The 23008-nt window shown below is 42.0% G+C and overlaps 1 protein-coding gene across 1 annotated transcript in view; it reads left to right on the forward strand.

The window, feature by feature from the left end:
- Window positions 1-23008, forward strand: part of SPAG16 (sperm associated antigen 16) — a 356401-nt gene that overhangs the window by 253422 nt on the left and 79971 nt on the right. Inside the window, exons 14-15 of the mRNA XM_031604580.2 lie at window positions 3426-3491; window positions 17267-17393. Of these exons, the coding sequence (XP_031460440.2) occupies window positions 3426-3491; window positions 17267-17393 (193 nt within the window). The remainder of the gene's footprint in view (window positions 1-3425; window positions 3492-17266; window positions 17394-23008) is intronic.

Genomic DNA, 23008 nt, shown 5'->3' on the forward strand with positions numbered 1-23008 from the left:
TATAGGAGTGGTCAACTGTTGCATTGGATGAATTAATGGTTCGTCTTAATTATGCAGATGCAAAGAAGCTGTGGAATATGAATTGTAATTGTCTCCTGCCTCTGGTGTCTTGCCCTCCTATTTGTGTATCTGTATGGACACAGGAGGGTAGATTTGAAGCACAATTTCTCTATTGATTCAGAACTCTCAGGCTTTTATCCTTTGAAAGTAAGAACAAAAAATCATTTGAATTTAGGCTCCTTGCTTAATCACTTTGGCCGCAGGATTGCTGCTCACAGATCCACCAAGCCAGAGGTCACTCTGCTTTTCTGGTACAATGCTGGATCGCATTGAAAAAACAGAAATGTTTTTGTTCTCTATCTGAAGTCCCTTAGATAACTCCATCCAAGGCAAGACAATTAATATCCGTGTTCAGTGGAAGCCGAGGGGTTGATATGCTGCACGAAATAATGCCATGGTATTTCTAACTGCTGATTCTAATGTTAATTTCTGGGTTTCAAAATGGAAAATTACACGTGTTTGTGCATGTCTGAATAGTCATCTAAAAAAAAAAAATGCAGAACCCTTCATATTTTGTTTTCTTTGAATGTGGCTATTATCTCTGTATTTTCTGCAGAGGAAGAATGTATGGTTATTAATGTAATTGGGCAGTAGCTTAAGGAGTGAATAGAACGGAGATTTCTCCCATTAATATTTCAATCAAGACCCGATGACTCAGTTAATAATAATGCATTCTCCGTAATTTACTGCCCTTTGCAACAGCTCGGGTGTCAGATTCAAGGAGACTGGATAGACACTGGAGGTTAAACGTGGGCAAAACGTGCCCTTGTGCAGCTGCAGAGCCCTGCTCCAACGTTTTGGCGTTTCTCCTGCTCTCAGGGGTAATGGTCCCACAAGACTGGAGGGTAGCTGCAATGGAATGCCATTCTCCCTAACCGACACCACCTCCCCAGCATAAATATTAAGACAAGCTCCTCCTTTTTCCTCTGCTCTTTGCCTCGCAATGCGTTTCCTAGGCGAGTCTTGAACCTTGAAGAAGTGCAGTTCAGTGGGAGGCTCAGATTTCCAGGTGTTGGTAAAGGAAACACTAGCTGTGCCTTCAATAAAATTAAAGCAGTGCTTTGGAAATTAAGTTTCAGCAATAGCATTGGAAAACATTTTACAGAACTGTTCCCTTTGTATAGCTTTTGTTATTATTATTACTGCTATTAAAATCCTTTTCGGGCTGAGTTGACTGACAGAAGGGAAAACAGGAAGTTCCCATTCATTGTGTGGCACAGCATCCATGTGCTTTTGTTTGTGATGGCATGCTTTTCTGTCCTCGTGGAAAGGCAACTGTGTGTATATGGGTATTTTAGAGTGTCTGATAGTAAATACTGTGCCCTGCTGAGCAACACACTTATTGTACAGGCATTGCTTCTCACACACAAAACACGTGCTGATGTTTGGGCTGTTACTGTGAACTGAGTGCACTGATATTGCTGCTGATTTTATCTCCTGGAAATTTGCTCTTGCTTTCCTTCTCCACGTGTGCTTCATTATAGCTGGCTCCAATTGTGTTAACTTTATCAAGTTTAATTTATCTGTAGTATCTCGGGAATTTTGTGCGATCACATTTCCATTCCGGCAGTGAATTTATAATTGGATGGTAATTATTCAAATTTGCTTTTTATCAGGATATTTTGGCTTGGGTTTATTATTTAAAACTACTTAAATAAGCGACCCTGGGGGTTCTGTTAGGGGTTTTTTGACCTGTAATTCTGTTGAAAACTGTGAAGAATCAAAGAATTGCACTCTGACAACCTTTTTGTGCTGGAAGTTGATGTGCTTGCTCTTTTGAAGATGCTGGATTGCTTCAGTAGTCCAGAGCCTTTCTTCTTGTCTTGTTCTTTGTTAGTTTCTGTTGTGAGACGTGCATGAGGATAACACTGATCTCTTGGTTTGATCTCAGCAGTGCATGTGGCCTTGAAGAGGAGACTAGTTAAGAAATGGAAGTGAAAAACATGGAAACGAACAAAATGGGGCTTGCAGGAGTAGCCTGCAGCCTGCTGTTTTCATAGAATCATGGAATGACCTGGGTTGAAAAGGACCACAGTGCTCATCTAGTTCCAGCTCCCCTGCTATGTGCAGCCACCAGACCAGGCTGCCCAGAGCCACATCCAGCCTGGCCTTGAATGAAGGTTTTGGTAGTGTGCTTTATCCCAGTGCCATATAAATGCAACTGGAAAGAGTCACCTTGACCTCCAACTTTTGGCCACATGCAGGAGGTCGTTCATTTCCAGACTTGTCAGGCTCCTGCTTACAGTCAGTGAAGTTTTCTTCTCCCAATGCTTGAGGTTGAGGAGAGTTTTCCTATCTCACTGTTGTACAGCTGACCTCCAATTTCCAAGTGTAGTTTATCTGCAGGTAATGACTGCCTCTGTGCTCCCGTGTCCGTGCTGCTCTCCACCTTCACCAGCTCTTTTCCCTCTTTGCTCTTAGCACCAATACATCTGCAGCAGCCTGTAGATGTTAAAATACCTTTTAACTGTAGTTTTGTTGACTGAATTCCTCCAGTTGTAATGTGAGCTACAGGATATTAGTAGGTAGAGTCCTTCTAGAATTACGTGGCACTGAAATCTCTTTCATTGCCTCCTTTCATGGAAGGGCTTGCTGCAAACAGTAAGAATACACTGGTTAAACATGTTCATAAACACAGAGGATGCTTTCTCCATGCAAAAGTCTTCAAATCCAGTGGGAGTACGGTTTGATTTTTGTTTGGTGTTTGTAGCTTTGTTTTGGTTGCTGGGTTTCACTTCCGATGGTATTTTTGTTGCTGTTGCCCATTAAACCAGTGACATTTTAAACCAGAAGTGCACTATTTTGCTACCTCTGTCACGAAGACTTCCTTTTAGCATGAGATATTGTGGTTGGATGCTTGCTGCATTGGGAGAACAAGTCAGGTATCAGTGATGACATCTGACATATGTTCCTGCAGTATGTAGGTCGCTTACAGCCTAATGTGGAAGATGACAAAAGATAATTAATTTTGATTTCATGCTTGTGATTCCTTAAGGAAGACTTTAATGGTGTGTGTGGAGTATCAAGAAACACGTACTGAATCACAGCCTAAGAGCAGGGCTCAGTCTTTTGGAAGCAGTGGTTACACTTTCTAATTCAAACCCTCCTGCTTGGTAGATGTAATTTTTTTTTTCATGGTATTTGAATGTACCTTTTCTGGAAGCAATTACATGAAGTAAGGAGATAGATAAATCCTTAGTAATTGTGAGAAATGTATTGCTCTTCTAGCAACTGGGCTCTGTTTTTAGCACACAGAATGCCTTCTGTTGCACCCAGCCATAAAATCAAGGTCTTTGCATTGATGATAATGTAGAATAATTGATAGCACTATAACTTATTTGCTTTCTTTATTGTTGAATTCTTAGGGTCTCCGTGTTTGTACGTTCTACGGTCACCTGCACTCCTGCAATCATGCTACATTCAGCCTGGAGGTAAGTTCTGTGCACTGATGTTTATTCATTTGTTTATTTGAAATTGTTATCACCACATTCCTTATTCTGGTAAATAATACTGCATGCTATGCTGAAGAAGATAGCCCTGCAGCTGAACTGGAGGACTTTGTTGCAGCACACACCTCCCAGCCAGGGCAGAGTCCCAGAGACTGCTAAATGAAGCTGCCCTTCCTTGTACCTAGCTCTGTGTTCCTTTCATCACTGCAAGATAATCTAAGCCATTCTCGTTTGTCATTGTCTAATTACTTTACTTAAATGAAGTTTGCTGTGAGTTTTTTTTTCTTGGATGGTTAATTTTACAGTTGTTGTCAAAAGTGGGTTGTTTTGGGTTTGGGATTGGTGACAGACTGTGATCAAAATGCATGCAAGCTGTAAGGTAAGTCGTTTGTTCAGGAATGTTTCTTAGAAGTCATCTGAAATATTCAGAACGCAAGGCATTTGCAGTTTACGGTTCCTCTGGCTCTCTTGCCCATACTGCTCTTAAAACCAGTGTGGAAATAATGAAGCATATGCTGCTTTCTGCCACCACTTGAACTCTTTTCTCTAAGGAACTGGCTTTTTTGTCATCTTTCCTGAAAAGCACCTCATCAGCATTCCTTCTCCCTGTGCTCTCACTGCTAGTGTTTTATTACAAGCATAGCAAGGTACCAGTTTTCAGCTGTAGGAGATCCTGAATATTGTGCAGTATCCACTTGTGCTGTACCATCCACTTATGGCAACCATATGTGTTTTTCAGACCAACCCTAGGGGTTAATGCAGCACCAAGTGTGAGATAAACTTATTTCAAGGAGGTGAATAGGGATTCCCAGGGTTTTTCTGCCACACGTGTGTATGTTTGACAGGCACAGCCTGCCTCTCAGTCTTTTGGAACATGATAGTATAGTAAAAATAGTGTTTAACACTAAGAATTGTGAGGGAAAGCTTCACTGTGCTGGCAGTCATATAGCACTGTCTCTAACCTGAGTATTTACAAAGAGCCTCGTGCTTTAATGTGGCTTGTAATGATGAGCAGGAAGTTGGAAGGGTGTGTGCTGATAATCTTCCAGCTAAGCATGTTATTTTGGTATAGAATATTATAGTTGGCATTAAACCCTAGACTTAAAGTCATTTCTTGACATTCTCAATGATTGAATTAGTAAAAATGGAAACATCCGGAGCAGCATTCATTAAATTGAGTGAGGAATATAATTTCAGGAGCTGTAATTGCAGTTACACAAATTAACCCTGTATGTACAGAAAAACTACTGAAAAGACTGAGTGGTTGGTCCTGAGTTGCACAACTTACAGTTGTGACACTGGTTGGCTGGCAACAAAAGTTCTGTATTTCAACCTCGTGTAGCACCAAGGAATTGTTTTCTTCTCCTCTCTTGGTTGCCCACCAAGAAAATGAACATTCCACCCTAAGCAAGCTGAGTAAAGCCCTCAGGTGACAAAGTTTTTGTTAAAACATGCATGGTTTTTGAGGGAAAAAGCCTTTATTGAAACGCTAACATTCTTAACTACTTTTATCAAAACGATTTTGGAGATTGACCATGAAGCATTGAGACAGAGGTGCAGCATCACTTCCAGAGTGGTTAGCAGAAAATCCCATGGGTAGACCTGGCCAAAGCTTTGGAGTCAGGCAAGAATTTGTTGGAAAAATCTTATTTCTTAAGTCTGGAATGGCAAAATTGAAGGCTGACTCCTGGCAGAGTGCTGCCTGAGTATTCTTTGTTTGTTTGTTTAACACCTTAGCAGCACAGGACCCAAAGCTGCTCCCGTGCTGTGTGAGAAGTCCTCTCTGCAGGGTGGGATTCTGAAGGAGTAGTGCTGTAATGGTGAAACAGCCTGAAACTTCACATCCTTATCAGGATACAAGTCTGTTTAAGTAGGCTCCTAAGTCACTTCAGTGGGCTTGTGATAGCTGTGGCTGAGGCTGCTGTGTGCCAAAGGAGTTCTGAAGGACCGTGAAATGCTCATTACACAGTGTGCTGTACAGAGAATGCAGGAACAAAGAGCACATTTTCCAGTTAGATCAGAGAGCTATCCAGGCAGTGTGTCCAAAAACAGAGGGAAGAGTATTGTATGAGGAAAAAGTAAAAATGAATAATGCCTTTATAGAGATTGAACAAATTCTCATTAAACTCCCTGAAATGTAACTTATTTACTATACCATACATCTGCAAACTGTAGTTAACAGTTGGGCACGAGCTCTGCTTGAGTGCCTCTGCTCGAATGGATGCTCTGCTCTGCCTTCTGATGCTGTGATTGGATTAGGAATTAAAAGGCAGGCTGCTTCTGTGCCTGTCAGAAGTTTGGGAAAATGGGAGCAAAATCTGCGCAGCTGCTTTTGAATTGATGTAGAAAATGGTGTCTTTCTTTAATTTTACAGTCCCTTTTACTGTCACACTGAGAAAATTGTTTCAGGTATTTCTTTTTCACTAGAGGCAAAGCCTTTGGGTGGAAATGTGCACGTGTGGTGGGAAGGATGTATTTTTTTAGAGGCCACTGTACGTGTTCAACTTCTCTTCAAAGTCTCTGAGTGCACTAAAAGATGTATGTATCTTATATATGTGAATGTACCTTGCCTGGGAAACCAAAGATGCCCTCCTTAGAGATGCCCAACTGAGACTGCACTGTAGAGGTAATTTCCCTGATTTTGGAATATTACAGGGATTTTCACACAGAGGGTGGTGAGGCACTGGAACAGGTTGCCCAAGGAGGCTGTGGATGCCCCATCCCTGCAGGCATTCAAGGCCAGGCTGGATGTGGCTCTGGGCAGCCTGGTCTGCTGGTTGGTGACCCTGCCCATAGCAGGGGGTTGGAACTGGATGATCTTTGTGGTCCTTTTCAACCCAAGCCATTCTAGGATTCTATGACTCTTTGATTTCAGGCGACCCCACGTAATTATTGGGTTCCATAGGACTGCCTAAATGCAGTCTGGGAATGGGCAGAAGGTGCTGGAGGAGCTTCACTCCTGCATCCAGGAGTGGGGACATCTGTATCAGCCCTGGCCATCTTCTCTCGTGCCCATTATGGAGAATATTAATATGTATCCGTGTAACTCAAGCAAAGATGAAAATTCAAGCCACTGGTGTTTTTGTATTAGTACAAGATTTTAATCAGGGGGAAAACAGGGGGAACAGGGGAAAGCAATGCAGCTTCATATAATAGATTCCTTACAAGAAGTGGTGACCTGTTCTTGAATGTTGTCCAGCCCTTTCTACTGTGTAATAGAAAAATGTAAGCATGGCCTAAAGAGCACTGGAAATCAAAGTTCTGCACATACTTCGCACAGCATTTTCCCAGCTTGGCAAATCACTGCATGCTAATGAAATACAAAGAATATAGATGCTTGGTTGGATCATTACCATTTCAAACTAGAAGAAAATTTACTCCCTTATGTGTGTATAGGTATGCACTCATGGTGAGATAAGGGTATGATTATCGTGCTCCTCTGTTTGTATCTATCTGCCATGTTGTGTTTGTGTGATGCTTACAGGTTAAGAAATCATTACAGAGGTTACCAAGATTCCATTCAACAAAACAAATGTTGAAGTTACAGGTTGTATTAGGAAAACCTACAAGACTATAAAAATATGCTTGATAGCAACTGCCCGATTTTACCTCCTCAAGCCAAAATGCAAAGAGCATTTATCTCATTCTGCCATTGATTTACTGAAGGACAAATAATGTCAGACAGTTTTTAAACAAAAACAAAATTTCAATTTTGTTTACCTCTCCAGCAGTCCAGTTTGATGTCAGCTACCATTTAGCTGGGCCAATAATACTGATATCTGATGTCAGTTCTTATTCATTACTGCACCAAAATGATGCAAAAGTCAGATCTTTGTGATGTTTCTGTGGATGGCCACATAAAGCCAGGGCCGTCTGACTGCGTCTCACAGACACAAACAAGAAAAGAACAGAATGCAAAATCAAAAAATATCTGTTCTTATTGTTATTTATGTATTCAAAGTGTTCACTTCTTTGCATAAACTCAAAGCCAGTTACTTACAAAGGTTACCTAGTAATATCAAACGTGTTCAATTATACATGCAAAAGGGCTAATGGGTTCTTCCTCTAGTTTATTTCTGTCTCCATGCATAAGGAATATAATTACAGAACTGAATTACATTTTAAATACAGATTTTGGTATCATTAGTTAACCATTTTCAGCCCTTTGAAAGTTGTGAGAAGTAAAACAAAGGGAACAGGAAGAAGAAATCTGTTCTGTCTCTGTGTCATAGCAGGGAACAAAATCTGCATCAAAATGCTCAATTTTTTTGTTGGCAAAAAGCTCTTTCTGCTAATAGTGGAACCAAGAAAACTGTCCTAAAATACACTTCCAATCCATTCTCTGAAATATTCATGTTGCTCCCTATTTTTGGAAGTGATTTTCCTGGAATCCATTCTTCCTTTGGCCGGGCATTCCATTTAATCACTTCCCATCATCCCTGGTGCAGTTGCTGTTGGCAGATCCCTCCAGCTAGCAAGTACGTGCCTGTGGTACCCACACAGACAAGAGAAAATCTGACAAGCACTCCAGCAGGCTCAGGTAGGTCCATCTTTAGCAGGATCAGTGTAAATATTCTTGCTCTTTGCCTCCGATACCAGAGTCTTAATACAGAAGGCTGGTTAAACAAACAAGAATATCTCTACCAAAATGCTGGGAAGTTACAGAAATGTCCCCAGTTCTTTCTCTAGGGAAGCAGCAATATGTGTGCTCTTATCTGACCGTGCTATGTGGCGCTGTGTCTCTGTGTCCCAGAGGACAGAGGCAGTCTGCTAATAAAGGTGCAGCACCCCTCGGTGAGTCAGTGACAGAGCAATCCTCATTCTGGCGCACAGAACAGATGATGCTGCCCCAGAGACCTTTACTGCCAGGGTTATAATGCACCAATTCTTTCTGCCACGACACTTTGCCTCATTCCCCATGCTGCAGGATTCATGCCTTCCTTCCATTCGCCACTGGGCTGGCTTTGCTTTTAAACCCAAAAACCCCTTCTGGTGCTCCTTGTTGTGCCTGCACTGGTACCTGCAGTAGGTCACGAAGCATCCTGTAAAATTCAGCAAAGCAAATCTACAGAAGCTTCAACAGGGAGAGACTTGCTTTCATTCTGTCTTCCTTCTGGTGGGGTCTGCAAAGGTATTTCCAACCTGCCAGGAAGTGCAAGATTTCTAGTCGTGGTCACTGGGACTTCTGCACTCCTGCAGGTACCCCGTGTAGGGATGGGGCAGGCTGAGAAATGTGGGGCAGACAGCAGGCAGGAAGGGCTTTGCTGCTCAGTCTGCCATGAAATTCATTTGCACCGTGCCTAATGCTCATCTGGCTTGTAATTATTTGAGCAAGACAGTCCATCCGTTGATTTTGCACACCATTGCTAGGTAAGATTTTTTTACAGAGTGGTATGACAAGGGGGAATGGCTTTAAACTAAAGGAGGGGAGATTTAGGTTAGATGTTAGGAGGAAATTGTTTACTCAGAGAGCAGTGAGGCCCTGGTACTGCTGCCTAGAGAAATTGTGTGTGCTCCATCCCTGGAGGTGCCCAAGGCCAGGTTGGTTGAGCCCTGGGCAGCTGAGCTGGTGGGGACAAACCAGCCTATGGCAGGGGATTGGAACAGGGTGGGCCTTAAGGTCCCTTCCAACCCAAACCATTCTGTGAGTCTATATAAATATACATTTACTCAAACTTCTGACTGGATTTACAGGATACTGCAAAATATTCTGGAGTGTTGTAGGTCTGGATGTTTTAGAAGCTGAGAATTTCTTTTGGTAGGAATAAAGTGCACCTAGCCTGTTGTCACTTCTTAAATCAGTGATGGCTTGTGCTTCTGGATGCTTCCTTTTTGGAGCCTCCTAGGCTTTGTGGTTGGGTTGCAGCATACATGCTGTGATGCACAGACAATTGAATTGCAGACAACTCTGATGTCTAAAGCAGAAAGTGTGGCATCATATTTAAATGGCATTGACTTAATTTGATTCTGAGCAACTTAAAAAAGCCAAAGCAAAAATGAAAAACATGCTGTATGCCTTAGGTGAGATTTAGTCCTTGAAAAGATCCTCAGGAGGAACAGCTAATGAATTGACCATGCGGGAGTTTCTCTTGCTTTCAGACTTCACATTTACAAACACAAATATACTGTTATGTCCACTTGCTCGTAAGTGTAATTGAAAGAAAAAGAGATTATCTCCCTTAATGTGATTTTGCTTGCAGAATTCGGTGTTGTGCAGTGAATGTGACCCTGTGTGTATACAATCCCAGAAGCAAACGCTGCTTAGCATGCAGAACTGCGAGCAGTGTGGGAGATCTGCCCTTCTTTCTTCCAGGAGAAGAATTAATTTGTGTATCCTAAGTTGCAACTGCAGGAATCAGAACTGTTAAAAATGGCATCTCCTGGCCTAGGCCCAGCACGGCCAACCTCCCTGTGCCAGATTTATGCTGTGGATTCTGGGCCCCAGCCTAATTCATTTTTCATTTTAACAGCTGTTCTTTAAACATGTCGTTTTACAATATAAACAAAATCGGAATACCGGGATCCAGCCAAGCTTTTTAAAATTCGATTTCCCACCTGAATTACAGTCAAACTCGCCTTCGCATATGATGTTTCACAGGAAATGCTGTTTTAAAATACATGAGGAGGCAGGCTGCTGTCCCTGCGCTTTATCGCGTAACTCCCTCGTGCGACAGTAATTTTCTCAGTAAATCGTGAGATTTAAGCCGTTGTTACCACTGACTTGGATAGGAGTGACAGCAAGTGCTTAGGGCTCAGTTATGAGGCTGCCCGCCCTGCATCTGCTCGATTGCAGCCCACTGGCTTTGCTGTGGGTGGGCTCCCACTGCATTAGCCCCCTACAATGGTAAGTGGGCTGCTGTCGGTGAGGTTTTGCATTGCTATGCACAGAGAGGTGAGAGTTCTTCCAACATGAAGCATATTTGCACTATGTTAATTCCTCAGAATTAAGCAGAGCGTGGTTTGGAGAAGTGAGTGCTTGCATGCAGTCAGAGGGCTCTTGAACCACTTTGCCCTTAGCATCAAGTTGTGGCCAGAAGGTGCTTGGAGCAGCGCTGGGCAGCTGGCGGTGCAGTGCATGGCTTCGTTCCATAGCAGGGCTGCATTTAGGCAAGAATGAAAAGAGGGCCAAAATTGGAAAGACCTCTTTGTTCTGAAGATGCAATTAATCTGTAGTTGAATAAATATCACTGTTAGGAGGTACTTGAATAATGATTTAATCTGAAAATAATTGAGAATTGCAGAGCTGAAATCTAGTGGGGAGAGGAATGCAGATGATTCTAATTTGATTTTTTTTTTTTTTTTTTTTGAGGAAGACCTTGAACCAACAGGATGAAATTTGTTGTACTGGCCATTCTTTTGGCTTGGAATACTTTGAAACCGGGAGAAACGTTCCATTCATGTGCTCATAGGAGTACAGAGTTGGGCAGACATCCGTGAATGCATTTATAAAGTGTTGATATTTCTTCTTTGTGCACGTGGAATCCCTTACAAAACGCCCAAAGACATCTTAGTCAAATATCAAGTTGAACTTTTTCACTTTCCACATCCCTTTGATAATTTCTGTTTTAAAAAAGCACCTTAGTTTACTCATATGTATTTTTTTCCACTCAGATGATGTATTTTGGAAAATGGCCTGCAGTTTACAGTTTCAACAATAGCTCTGTTGGCACTAACAGTAATTTATGTATTTATGAGAGCACGTAGCACATCTATATATTCACATTACTGCAGTGAATACTACCCCGTTTTTGAAAATTAACTGATTTATATTTGAACGACAGCAAAATCCCAGTAGAAGAACATGGCACGCCTTCAGAATTGCGATGCATATTGCTTTCAGGAGAGTCTAATCAGGTAATGATGTCACCCAGCTTCAGTTCAGTCATGTTGGCTCTCAGAAGAGCGAGAAAAGCCAGTAATGGAAATTATCATTCATCTCCTCCTCTCACTGCTCAGTTCCCAGAATTCAAAGGCCCTTCTTTGATGGTTAAAAAGGAAAAACAAAATTGATTATTTTAAACCTCTCTGTAAAAGATATTGCTCTCTTTGCAGTGCCTTTTCAAGTGCAATGTCAACGATGGCTAGCAGTAACTCTGCAGGGAGTGCAGTGATCTTGGGTTTCATATGTAAATTTATGCAAAGGGCTTCTGCAAGCCTGGCATGTGTTGCTCTCCTCAAACACCACAAGGCACTTCACATTACTTGATGTGGCAAAGAGAAGAGTGATTCCCTCTGTTTCACACAGCAAGGGGAAAGCCTGCAGAGTGCATGTAAACAAGCGAGAGACCCATGATCCATCATTATTTTTAAAGGTGGTAGAAATGGAGATTCTGCTGCAGCGAAGCTCTGCCATCATCTTTGATTATTTTCAGTGGAACTCCTTCTTTGTTGAACAGAAGGAATGTTCTTCATGGGTCTCTGCGTGCTCTGAAAGGATAAAGTTAATAATCTAGAAATAATGGCACTTGAGGACGTATTCTTCACCTTGTCACAAAATCATCGCTGAGAAAAAGGGAATGAGATAAACATTCCTACTGTGATGTCTTTAAGCTCCTTAGTGTGCCGTGGCCCACATACCTGTTCATTTATCAGCACACACATCTCACCCACGTCTTTTTCCCCGTTCCCAACATATTTGTTTCTTCACTTTCCAATAACAACAGGCTTAGGTTGCTGCGGAGCAAACGCATCGCTGTGCCTCTCCTGTAAGAGATCTCCCTCCTGCTCCCGAGGGCTGCCTGGCTGTTCACATGCTGTGCTGTTTGCACTGACAGCACTCATCCTTTGGTCAGAGAGCTCTCTCCTTGGAGCCCCTGATGGTCAGGAGAGCCAGCAATAGAATCTGTGCCGGGACCAGAACCATCTCTGCTCCCACTGACAGAAAACACCAGTTGTGCTGAGAGACAGTGATCTCCCTCAAGTTAGTGGGGTAGGTGCTGAGATTGCCTTGTAAGTGAGCTTGAGAGAGAGCTTGCAGCAAATTCTTGTAGTTATGAATCCATAATGGTTTTTAATAATAGATATTGTCTTTTATCAAATGCTTGCAGAGCATGTAGAGCTGTTTTTGTGAGGGAAGTTGCTCTTGCCCCAGAGCACACACAGTCAGTGCACTCAAAAATTGCACATCGGGCCATAATATTAAGAGAAAAACAACCCAGTAAATTATTGCAGCAAGTTGTAGAAGTTTTAACAGTCAACTGCACGGTGCAAAATGAGGAGTTGCCCGTTGACAACTGCAAATAAAGCTGGAGGAGCCAACTGTGGAGCTCTGGGAAGACTCTTTCCGCATCTGTGTTGACTCTCCTCTCCTCCAGAAGAGCTCCTCTTGCCAACTGATGACTATTAGATTAAGACAAAAAAAGCCACAGGAACAGAATACCAGACCGTAGTTGCCTAAGCTCTAGATGTTTATTGTCTGTAGCTGCCTTGAGACATATATCATTACTTTGATTGTGATGCAAACTCAAAACTGAAAAGGCAAAATCAGATGGGAAGGTACTGGCAGTGCCTGTAGCCTCCACTCTTGATGAAAATGACTATTAATACTGCCGCACTCTCAAAGTGGTAATGTAGTTCTATAGTTTTACCAGGCTAAGTAACTCTGTGTCTTTCTAAGAAGATGCTATTTTCATTTGAAACCAGAGTGGTTTAAACCCGATGCTTCAAAAATGGGTGGTGATTGATTAGTCATCAGTCTAATAATGGAACACATCTGCATTTTTTTCTCCATCTCTGTGATATTTTGCATAATTCATTTGGCTTAATAGGACATTAGAGTCTTTTTCCCTGTTAAAGCTGCAGCACATTCATCCACCCCTGCCTGAATTCCCTTGGGATTCCCCAGCCCTGGCTCTCTGCAGCTCAGAAAGCCTGGATCCAGCCCATGAGATGGGATGGCTCAGGCACAGGACTGTTGGCTGCTTGTGCCCCATCACACTTTTTTCTGACTGCTGCTAGCTTTTGTATTACATCAAGGCATGAGGTTAACGGCTCTCACCGGGTTTCTGATGTGCTTCATGCTGTAAATGTGGGAGGTAATGATTTCCTCCTCTTAAAAAATAAGTTAATGCGTATAAAATGGCGGTAGAGTTAAGTGACTTGGGATGTGTCCCGCAGGGTGCATGTTAGAAATGCATATTTCCCCACTCTGTCTCAGTCTGAGGCAGCTGAAGCTGTTCATCATACAGTCTTCTGGGGTTCCATGGCAAACAGTTTCCAGCTGCAGCTCCTCAGGCACAGAACAGACCCTGGCAGTGCTGCATCACCAGGCCAGGGAGGTAAGTGATGGGAGATGGGGTCTGTGAATGCAGTATCATTACCTGATGCTCAGTGAGCAAAAGTAGTTATCAAACTGACAGAGCGAGCTCCTTCACTCATTGTTTCACCTAAAACATTCACAGAGGGCCATGAAACAACTGCTGACCTTCCTTCAGAACAGAACTTGGATGAGAATACTGCTGGGAGGGGTTTATTGCAGTCCAAATTAGATAAAGCTGTCTGTTACAGTTCATGTGTTACTGATATATGGTAATCTTCAGGAAATTAAATTAACTTGTACCTGATGATTAATTCCACTGTTAATCATTATTAATATTCACTAGGAAAAAAAAAAAAAAAAAGTATTTCAAAAAAAGGAAAACAAGATTTAAAAAACTTAATGGAAACGATTTAAACCTGAATTTCTCATCAGCAGATATCATCATGAGGTTACAAGTAATTATTTTACAATGGTTTTTAAGTGCCTTTTGAGATTGGGATTATGTTGCATGTACCCATTGAAGGGGGGCTCTCCCGTAATTTAGAGATGTGTATTAGGAGGGCAGAGAAGGCAAAGAGTCAGGAGGCAGAACTGTGAAGGCAAAGTCCAGTGGAGCCTGGAACCAGTCTCTCAATTCAAACTAATTGAATCCTTGTATAAATTTTTAATTACTTGAGCATCCACACTCACAAAAGTACCAGCTTAATTGTATAGACTAGGAAGAAGCTCTCACCAGTTTTGTGAATCATTCTACGTGCTCCTTGATTAGAGGATATAATATGTAGGTCACACCAAAAGAGATGGAAACAACAACTGATACAAAGAGCACGATAACACCATATGATAGAGCAAATTCTCAGCTACAGAACACTATTTTTCAACACAGTCACCACCATTAGCTGTGCATTTTTGCCAGCAATGAACAAAAGCCTGCATGCTGCGCCCGTAATAACCTGCACCAGCACAGATGATCCACTGTCACTGCTGCTGAAACACACCATCCACCACCTCATGTGCTCACATCCACTGCTTGGTCTCCATAAACATTCAGTGTCAGTGGGTGCTGTTCTTTCCACGTGAGGAATTCAACTTAGGAGGCATTACTTTCGGAGCAGCCATTGTACAACTGCACTTTGGTGATGCGGTATAAAATGTAATCTTACTGAAAATCATACAATATAAAGCTCATTTTGCACATCTTCTTCTCCTTGGATCTCATTGTACCCTACTTCTAAATGTAGGAACATTAGTTGAGCCCTAACAGTCCAACTTGATGTTTTGTGTAATGTATTATTGAAAAAGCATCAGAAAAAAGATGTTATTGTGGCAAGAAGCAAAAAGAACTCAACGAGCAATGCAGTTCATTCATATATGAATAACTGGAACAGTAGCTGCGAAGGGAACGAAAAAGCCAAAAGCTCATACAAGAATTCGTAATGATTCTACTTTAAAGCTTTTGAAAATGGCCCATGGCCAGAAGCAAATGAGTTCATTTAACATATGATTTATTCCTTTCTTCATCTCTGAATGGCATGTAGCTTCAAATAGTCCTTAAGTTTGATTACATTCACAGTTTATTTGTTCCTATTGAGAAGTTGTTATCCCCCATCTTCGGCTCTCTTGATTTAGAAAAGGTGTGTAATGGGGATCAAGGCAAGTGAAGAAGTGAAATGTAATAGCTGACTCATTAAGAAAATCCTTTTGGTATGCTTTTGGTGTAGGAGCTGCGTAGGTATCAATAATAATTAAAGCATTGGATGATAAGGTTGTGGGCAGAGTATTCTGAGGCACAGAAAATGCCTGTTATCATATGTTGTGTATTGCCACCAGAGTCCTGTACGTTGAGCGTGTGTTACAGGTTGCCATCAGAACCCTGTGTTTTCTCAGTTCTTTTTGCAGATGAGGTCTGCTCCTTTTCACGCATGTTGGGCACGATATCCTACGTGTGTTGCATTGATGCACAGTGTGTTTGCACAGGCATCTGGGAGGAAATGGATAGAAAGCCTGCAGAGATGTGTCAGTGGGAGCTGGTTGATCTCGTTTCTGGGATAGACTGCAAAGCCTCTGGAGCAGGACCATCTTTTGTAGCTTGTCTGCACAGCACCAAGCACAGTGGGATGCTGCTCCCACACCAGGTTTGTCCAGCCCTGCTCCATTCACGTGGATCTGTGAGGATCCTGCAGGTTGGTTCTTTCTGGCATGGCCACACATTGCAGCCTGCAGAGAACTTAAGTAATGGTTGTTGTGGGCCTTCAGTGTATCTGATACGTGGTGCCTTCCAGCAACTTGTCATGTAACAGAGATGGACAAAATCAACATGGGAGTGAATAGGATGAGAAGATTAAAAAAGGATAGGGAATGGACAGGGAAGAACGCACGGTGATGGTTTTCCACTGAAAACATGCTTTGTTGAGATCCAGATCAAACCGTGTCATGATTCAGATTGTAGCTGTTGCATTCATTTCTTTGTTGTTTTGTTTCGTGCATGGCTTGCTTGCCCTCATCATTTGCATGGGCTGAACTTCCCCTACTGAACTTTCGCTACTGTTGAAATGAAAGCACTGGGCAAGTGTGGATGAACAGATAAGTAAAACAAACAGCTCAGCATCATGCTCAGCAGCACCACTCTTGCTGAGGTGTGATGCAGATAGGGTAACCGTGCTTTTTTGCAAAGTAACAAGTGCTGAGAGCCTATGTGTTGCCAGCTGAATTCTGGCTAATGACTGCTTTGTTTCTGTGTATCACTCCATGTTGTTTCCCGTAACAAGCCAGAATGGAGTTCTGGCAGCTTAGTACCCTACAAATGGACCTAAAGATTTCATTAAACTTATAGCATGATAGTGTTTTGCAGGCTGTTCCTTTCTGCTTGAGAAGACAATGGATATTTTCTGATCTTAATTCCTCTTTGCTAGATGGCCCCACACATTTTCTTGCATGTGTTACTTACATCAAAGAAATAAATATTAGCCAAATAGGACAAAGCCATGGATGTGGCACCTGACCAGTGTTTTCCCCGAGTCTCAGTTCTGTATCATTGCAATTCTCCTGCAAAACGCTATCTGTTAATCTATTCTCAAACCATTGCACAAATTGGAAAAAAACACTGACTTAATAACTCTGAATACACACCAGCTGAGCTGCTTTGGGGATTTGCTATTTCGAATCTTTATACCGGAGGTTTAAATAAGAAGTAAATCCTGTGTCTCTGTGAGAGTTATAATCACAAGCCATGTTCTTGGAGGACACTAATATCAAAATCCAAAATGACCTCTGTTCTCTCTTTTACTTAAGGTTTCTAATAAACTGTTTTCTTTGGTAGTGCTGGTCTTCAAGTTAAAGTAGCGATCAAGAGGCTCTGTTAACCAAACACATTAACTTATTTCTACTTAAAATACAGTTTCAGTGCCTGGCATCCGGACATACCCAGCCCTACATCATTTGCATTCTTCTTTGCCAAAATATCTAATGAATGCCTTGGTTTTGTTTCCAACCTGGACAGAGCAACACGATTGCTTCCTGTGATTCCCGTGGTGTGCTGAAGCTGTGGGACGTGCGGCAGGCGGTCCCCATCCTGTCTGTGGATACAGGTCCCCGTTCCGCCAACCAGGTCGCCTTCAGTCACTCCGGTAGGATGCCTTCACAACTTTATTTGGCCTAAGGCACATTTTGTTTTGAAATGTCTCTGAAGTTCTGAAGCCAGATAGCATATGAGAAGCAGCATAGGCGTGTTTGTTTGAAAGACAAGACGCCCTTTAATACCAACGGGCAATTAATGCACTCATTTTCTATGGACTAGATTGGCAATCTGGACTATTGTATAAAAGGAAAAATGTACAGTAAAAAGAAGTGCAATTACAAAAAGTATTAAGTAAAATATAGAAGTGATCACTGGGAATAGCAAACTTAGATCACTTCTGTTCCAGTGCTGCTTATTCTTCAATGCTGTTTGTTCGTTTGCTAATTTTGTAGTTGCATTTCATAACCAACTTTACTAAGTCCTCTTGTAACCACCTCAGACCTTCATTGTGTTGACAGAACTGCTTACTGTGCACAAAGTAACCAGGTATTTTTCATCACCAGCCATGCGTTACTGTGTCAGCAGTATTGCAAATGAAGCTGCATTTTCATTTGAAGAGGGGCTATTGGAAAACTGTTGGTTTTTGTTATTATAAAAAGTATATTAATTCTCTATTCCAAAGCTTGGACAAGCATTTATATCGCAGCACAAAATTTCCCCCTAGCTCAGAAAATCACTGTTACTCAAAGGAGGGATGATATGATAACGTATAAATATTGCTTATTGAGTACTGAATGGATACATATTGCTTATTGCTTATTTTAAAATATGTATGCATTTGCATTGTATGTTAAATGCGTGCAATGTGATATTTCAATGGAGTATGAGAGAGAATTAAGGAATCATTTTGAGAAAGACTAATAACACATTTTGTCATCATGACCCACATACTGTGGAATACATAATATCAATATCTGAGCCACTTGGCAGAAAACTTTGCCATCAAACTCTATAGTATTTATGTAGCATTTTCACAGATCTCTCTACTGTACCGTTAAATAAGGTATTTTCATTTCCAAGGATAAAATATATTGACACTGTCCATTTCGACAGCTTCCTAAAGACAAATTAAACCACTGTTCTATTTATGTGTGTAATTTGGAACAAGAGCACATTTTTTTCTTGAGGAGGATTTGAAGAAAATTTCATGTCTGGAGCATAATGCTGGGTCATTTGCAAAGGAATCACATAGCTGAAAAATGCAGCAGCAGTACTTCTAGCCAGATGGGAGCTTTCCAGTAGAAAGGTTATTGGCTTCAGGTAATCTAAATGGGCGAAATTTCCCATCATTTGGATAAAATCCAGAATTTTCTCTGCAGGAGTAACCACAAAACAGAGATATCAAATTGAGATGGATGATCAAAATGAGACATAATGTAAAAGGACACAAATACACCTAGCTAAAGATATGAAGATATCTGGTTAAGAGAGACCAGTACAACGCCTATGTTTTGAGCTGCCCTTTCTGCTCAGAACATAGAAGTTGTAATGGTCTTTTCATGACCTCACCGTGGACGTGGGGAGAGCATGCTGGCACTGCCCACACGCACACCCATTACAGGCAGCACCCATCTGCAGAACAGACCTTGTTGGCAGATAGCTGTTTGTTATGGAGCAGCTTTCAGTTTGCTTGGCAAGTGCTGTGGCTGGCAGGAATGCATTCTCAGCACTGCATCTGGGTGGCATGCTGCAGTGTCCTGTTTGGTTACTGCTAGAACTGCAGCGTGGGACTCAGACCCGGAGCTCATGGACGTGGAGCTGATGCTGTCATAATTATTTTTTGGCTTAGACTCAAGCTAACTAAACCAGAGTTACTCTGAGTGATCTAGAGATGGCTTTTGATGCGTCAGGTGAGTGGTGTGTGATGTGTTTGTTGCAACGCAGAGAACTTGATAACATGATCCAGCCAGTTCCCATGCTGTCTGTTTAATAACATACTCATCTATATGTGGACTTGGTCAAACTATTCACTCAGAGTGGGCTTAGCAAGAAGTAATAACTACGCTGAAATAAGTCAAACAGCCAGAATATGCCAGAATTCCACCCAGGTGATGATAGGAGAATATATCCCATGTTTAACTAGCAGCCTGATGGGCATTGGCAGAACTGTCTCATTTGAGACCTCTGTCTGTGGAGAAGCTTGGGTGGATGTTTCTGACCTTATCAAAGTGTGGCTTAATTACTGGCTGTATGCCTCCGTCTCTCCTGGTGATATACTGCCTAGTGTAAAATACTTGACTGCATTAATAGCCATACGCAGGAAACAAATTGTTCAGCTTCCTGCAGGTGGATTTAATTACTAGATTAGAGAGCCATGGTTGAACAGATTTTTTTTTTTCCTGCCCAGTAATTATTTAAATTATGGCTAATAATGATAGAAGAGCTTTATGAAATGTTTGTCTGTGTCAGCAAATGATATTGAGGTCAGAGATAGTAAGGCCTAACTTATGGGAGATTTTATTTGTTTTTCCTTTGTATTGTTTTTAAGTAACTATAATTGCAAATGTAATGTAGATGGGGACATCTTAACCTGTTATTTTAAAATGGAAATGTCTTTCTTCAGTGTTAGATTCACTGTATGGGATTTGCTCAACAAAGAAATAGAATTAAGAACAAATATGGAAATCATTAGGATTTACCCAGTGGCTTTACAGCAGATGGGTCTGGCTAACTCTCATGATCTGAATGCTGTTCATAGCACGAATGTTTGACCATGAAGCCATTTTCTTCATCAGAGCCACACTTGTGTCTTAAATAAGTCAATGAAGAAAAAGTTGGGTATAAGTGTTTCTACTTCAGATTGCCTTCTCTGTTCCTCTTGCTGTCGTGACTTAGTCTGGAAAGAAAATCCAGATCACCACTGTTGGCTTGAGTGTGTTATCCAGTCTGGTAATATTCAGGTGGGGGATGCACAACTGGCCATGGAGTTATGGTCGTTTTTATTTATTGCAGAAAGGGAATGTTTCACTTACATACCTGTAGTTCTCATGAATTAGCATCATAGAATCATAGAATGGTTTGAGTCGGAAGGGACCCTTAAAGGTCATCTAGTCCACGAGATTCACCTGGGCCCAGTGTTTGAGCTCATCCCTTGGGCATGCTGGGGGCACCCAGCTCTCACTTGCTGAGGGTGCACTCCATCCCACTGTCAGTGTTACTGATGAAGGTGTAGAAGAGCACTGGAGGGACACCACTTGCTGCTGACTTTGCACTGGACAGCCTTACTCTCAGTGCTAAAGAGGTGTGAAACATTTCAGTGGGCAGTATGTATCTTTTTTTTTTTATGGAAGGAGAATGTATTGAAAGAAGGTAAGAGTTGCAAATTAATATTAAAACAATGAAATGCAAGAGTCAATGTTCTCTTGTGATAAAAGGGAGTGGTTTATTTTAGACGTTAGGAGCTCTGGGGTGCAGAAGTGTTAGGAAGTTAACTCAAGCTTGATCTTGAAATGCCAAGGGGTTTTTCTAGGCTGGAATAAACTGTGCCTTGTTGGGAAAATGCATGGTAAGTTTTGCCATTTGCTGCTGGCTGCACAGGGGGCTGGGCCCACACCTCCCCTCCCCAGTCTCTGGAGGGGGCTGCATGTACCTGCAGTGATCCAGATATTAAGAAAACTGGAGCAGGACGATTGTGTCATTTCTGAAGCTTCTCGTTTATGTTTGTCACCCTCTTGCTTACAGTTAAAGTCACACTTGATGGAAGAAGAATCTCTAGTGCAGTATTCACCACAGTGATCATTTTAGCAACAAACTGCTTGTGTCCGTATGGTGCGATTATGTGCTGAAATTAATGTGCATTTTCCCTGTGACCCCCATTTCTCACTAAAAACCTTTTTTCATTACAATGCTTTATTGCTTTGTGTTCTTTAATCTCTAGGGCAGATTACTTGATAGCAGCAATTGATTGCTTAGGGTGCTCTCTCCCTTGTGATTCAATGCTTAAGTCCTTCCTCGTTCTCAGTGTTCAGACATGCTGTTGCAGTCCAAACGGTCTCAACTCAGTTAATTTTAATTTAATTTATTGCTGATTAACACCAACTTGTAATGATTGATTTGGGAATTGAAATATGAAGAATTAACCAAACACTAAAGTAACTGTTCCATTCTCAGTTTAGGCCAACCCATGTCTCTCCTCCCGCGTTCCTGGCCTCAATTCACCCTTCTGGGCATCACTGCAGGCATGGTCCTTCATGCACCACGTGTGCACTCATAACGTACCCGTGGATGTGCTGATGAGGCACTCCTGAAATTAATTGGGTGCATTTGTGTGAATTAATTGGGTGTCAGTGCATAAGGTGCTCGGGCACACATGCGTGAAGTGGTGAGGCAGTCGAGCAGAAGAGGATTGGGCACTCATGCAGGGGTCCATTGGGTGCTCATGCATGAGGTGATGGAAAGAATGCAAGTTTATGCTGCTATCCAGAGAGCTCAGCATGGACTGAAATAGGTCTAGGTATAACTGTTTGCACTTGTTCTTGCAGTGAGGTTTTCAAGCAGAGCTCAAACAGCTCCTGATTGGAGTTGTTTATCACTTTGGGCTTGTTATAGTTCCACATACCAGAGCAGCAGGGTGATGAAGCCCTGTTACAGATCACATCTTTACAATTCCCTTGAAACATTCACTCTTTTCTTATGAAACTGAGAGTAGTTCCTACCTGTTTTACTTCTTTTCTCTTAGTTCTTTTCCTTTCCTCCCTTCCTTCATTGCAAGCAATGGAGTGTCTCTATTTTTTTTCCTTTCCCCTCACTCTTTCAAAATACACCAAGCTTGAATTCCCCTTTAGAAAACTTCCTATACAAAAGGAAACATCATTCAACAATCAGACACAGAGAACAGGATAAGGAAAATGAAAGACTTTAAAAGAAGACTGTGATGCATATTTTCATCAGTATCTGAATGTGCGTGACTTGATCTACAAGAAGTAAACTTTCAGGTCCGTCATTTGTTGTCCAAGCTGGTCGTATAAAAATAAGGTATTTTCAAAAATTGTAGCTCAGAGAGAAGTGGTAGTGGGCTGGCTCACCTCAGCCAAGCTGAGAGGCCCTTAGTGCTTTGTCTCTGAGCTGAAATCCCAGGTCTTGCAATAGGCAAACGCTGTTACCCCAGTTGTGTGCTGGTAGGCAGTGCAGCAGTATTGACGTTGGGTCGCCTGCCCAGTTGGAATGAGAGATCTGTGGGATCCATCAGTGGCCTCCCTGGAGAAAGTTTTGCCTTGGCCTGGTGGTAGGGTCAGCTAAGCACACACCTGGGTCAGCCCTCTTCCTTTGAGGGATGCTTAGGACATCTGCTGACCACCTACAGTCATCATAAAGGGATGCAGCACAGGGCCGCGTTCATTATTTGCTGATAATCCCTCATCTCATCTTTCTTCTTCCTCCAGTTCTGCTGTGTTTCCTTTCTTGTTTTCAGCATTTGTTTTCCTGACTATAAAATTCTTTACTTCGGAGGCAGAGGGTGGTGTGGATCTCATGTAAATATGAGTTGATTGACAGATGGTTTTGTCTCCTCCTTTCACGGGGGTGTGGAACTATCACTGCTCTGCTTTCTGACTGCTTCACCTTCACAAAAGAGAAGAAATTGGCAATTAATTTTTCCCTTCTGTTGATCAGAAGAGCTGCGCCACACAATATTTCTGTTGTGTCACAACCATTTTTCAATACGAG

Source organism: Phasianus colchicus, chromosome 7 (assembly GCF_987193195.1).
Source record: "Phasianus colchicus chromosome 7, bPhaCol1.hap1.1, whole genome shotgun sequence".
Classification (NCBI taxonomy): domain Eukaryota; kingdom Metazoa; phylum Chordata; class Aves; order Galliformes; family Phasianidae; genus Phasianus; species Phasianus colchicus.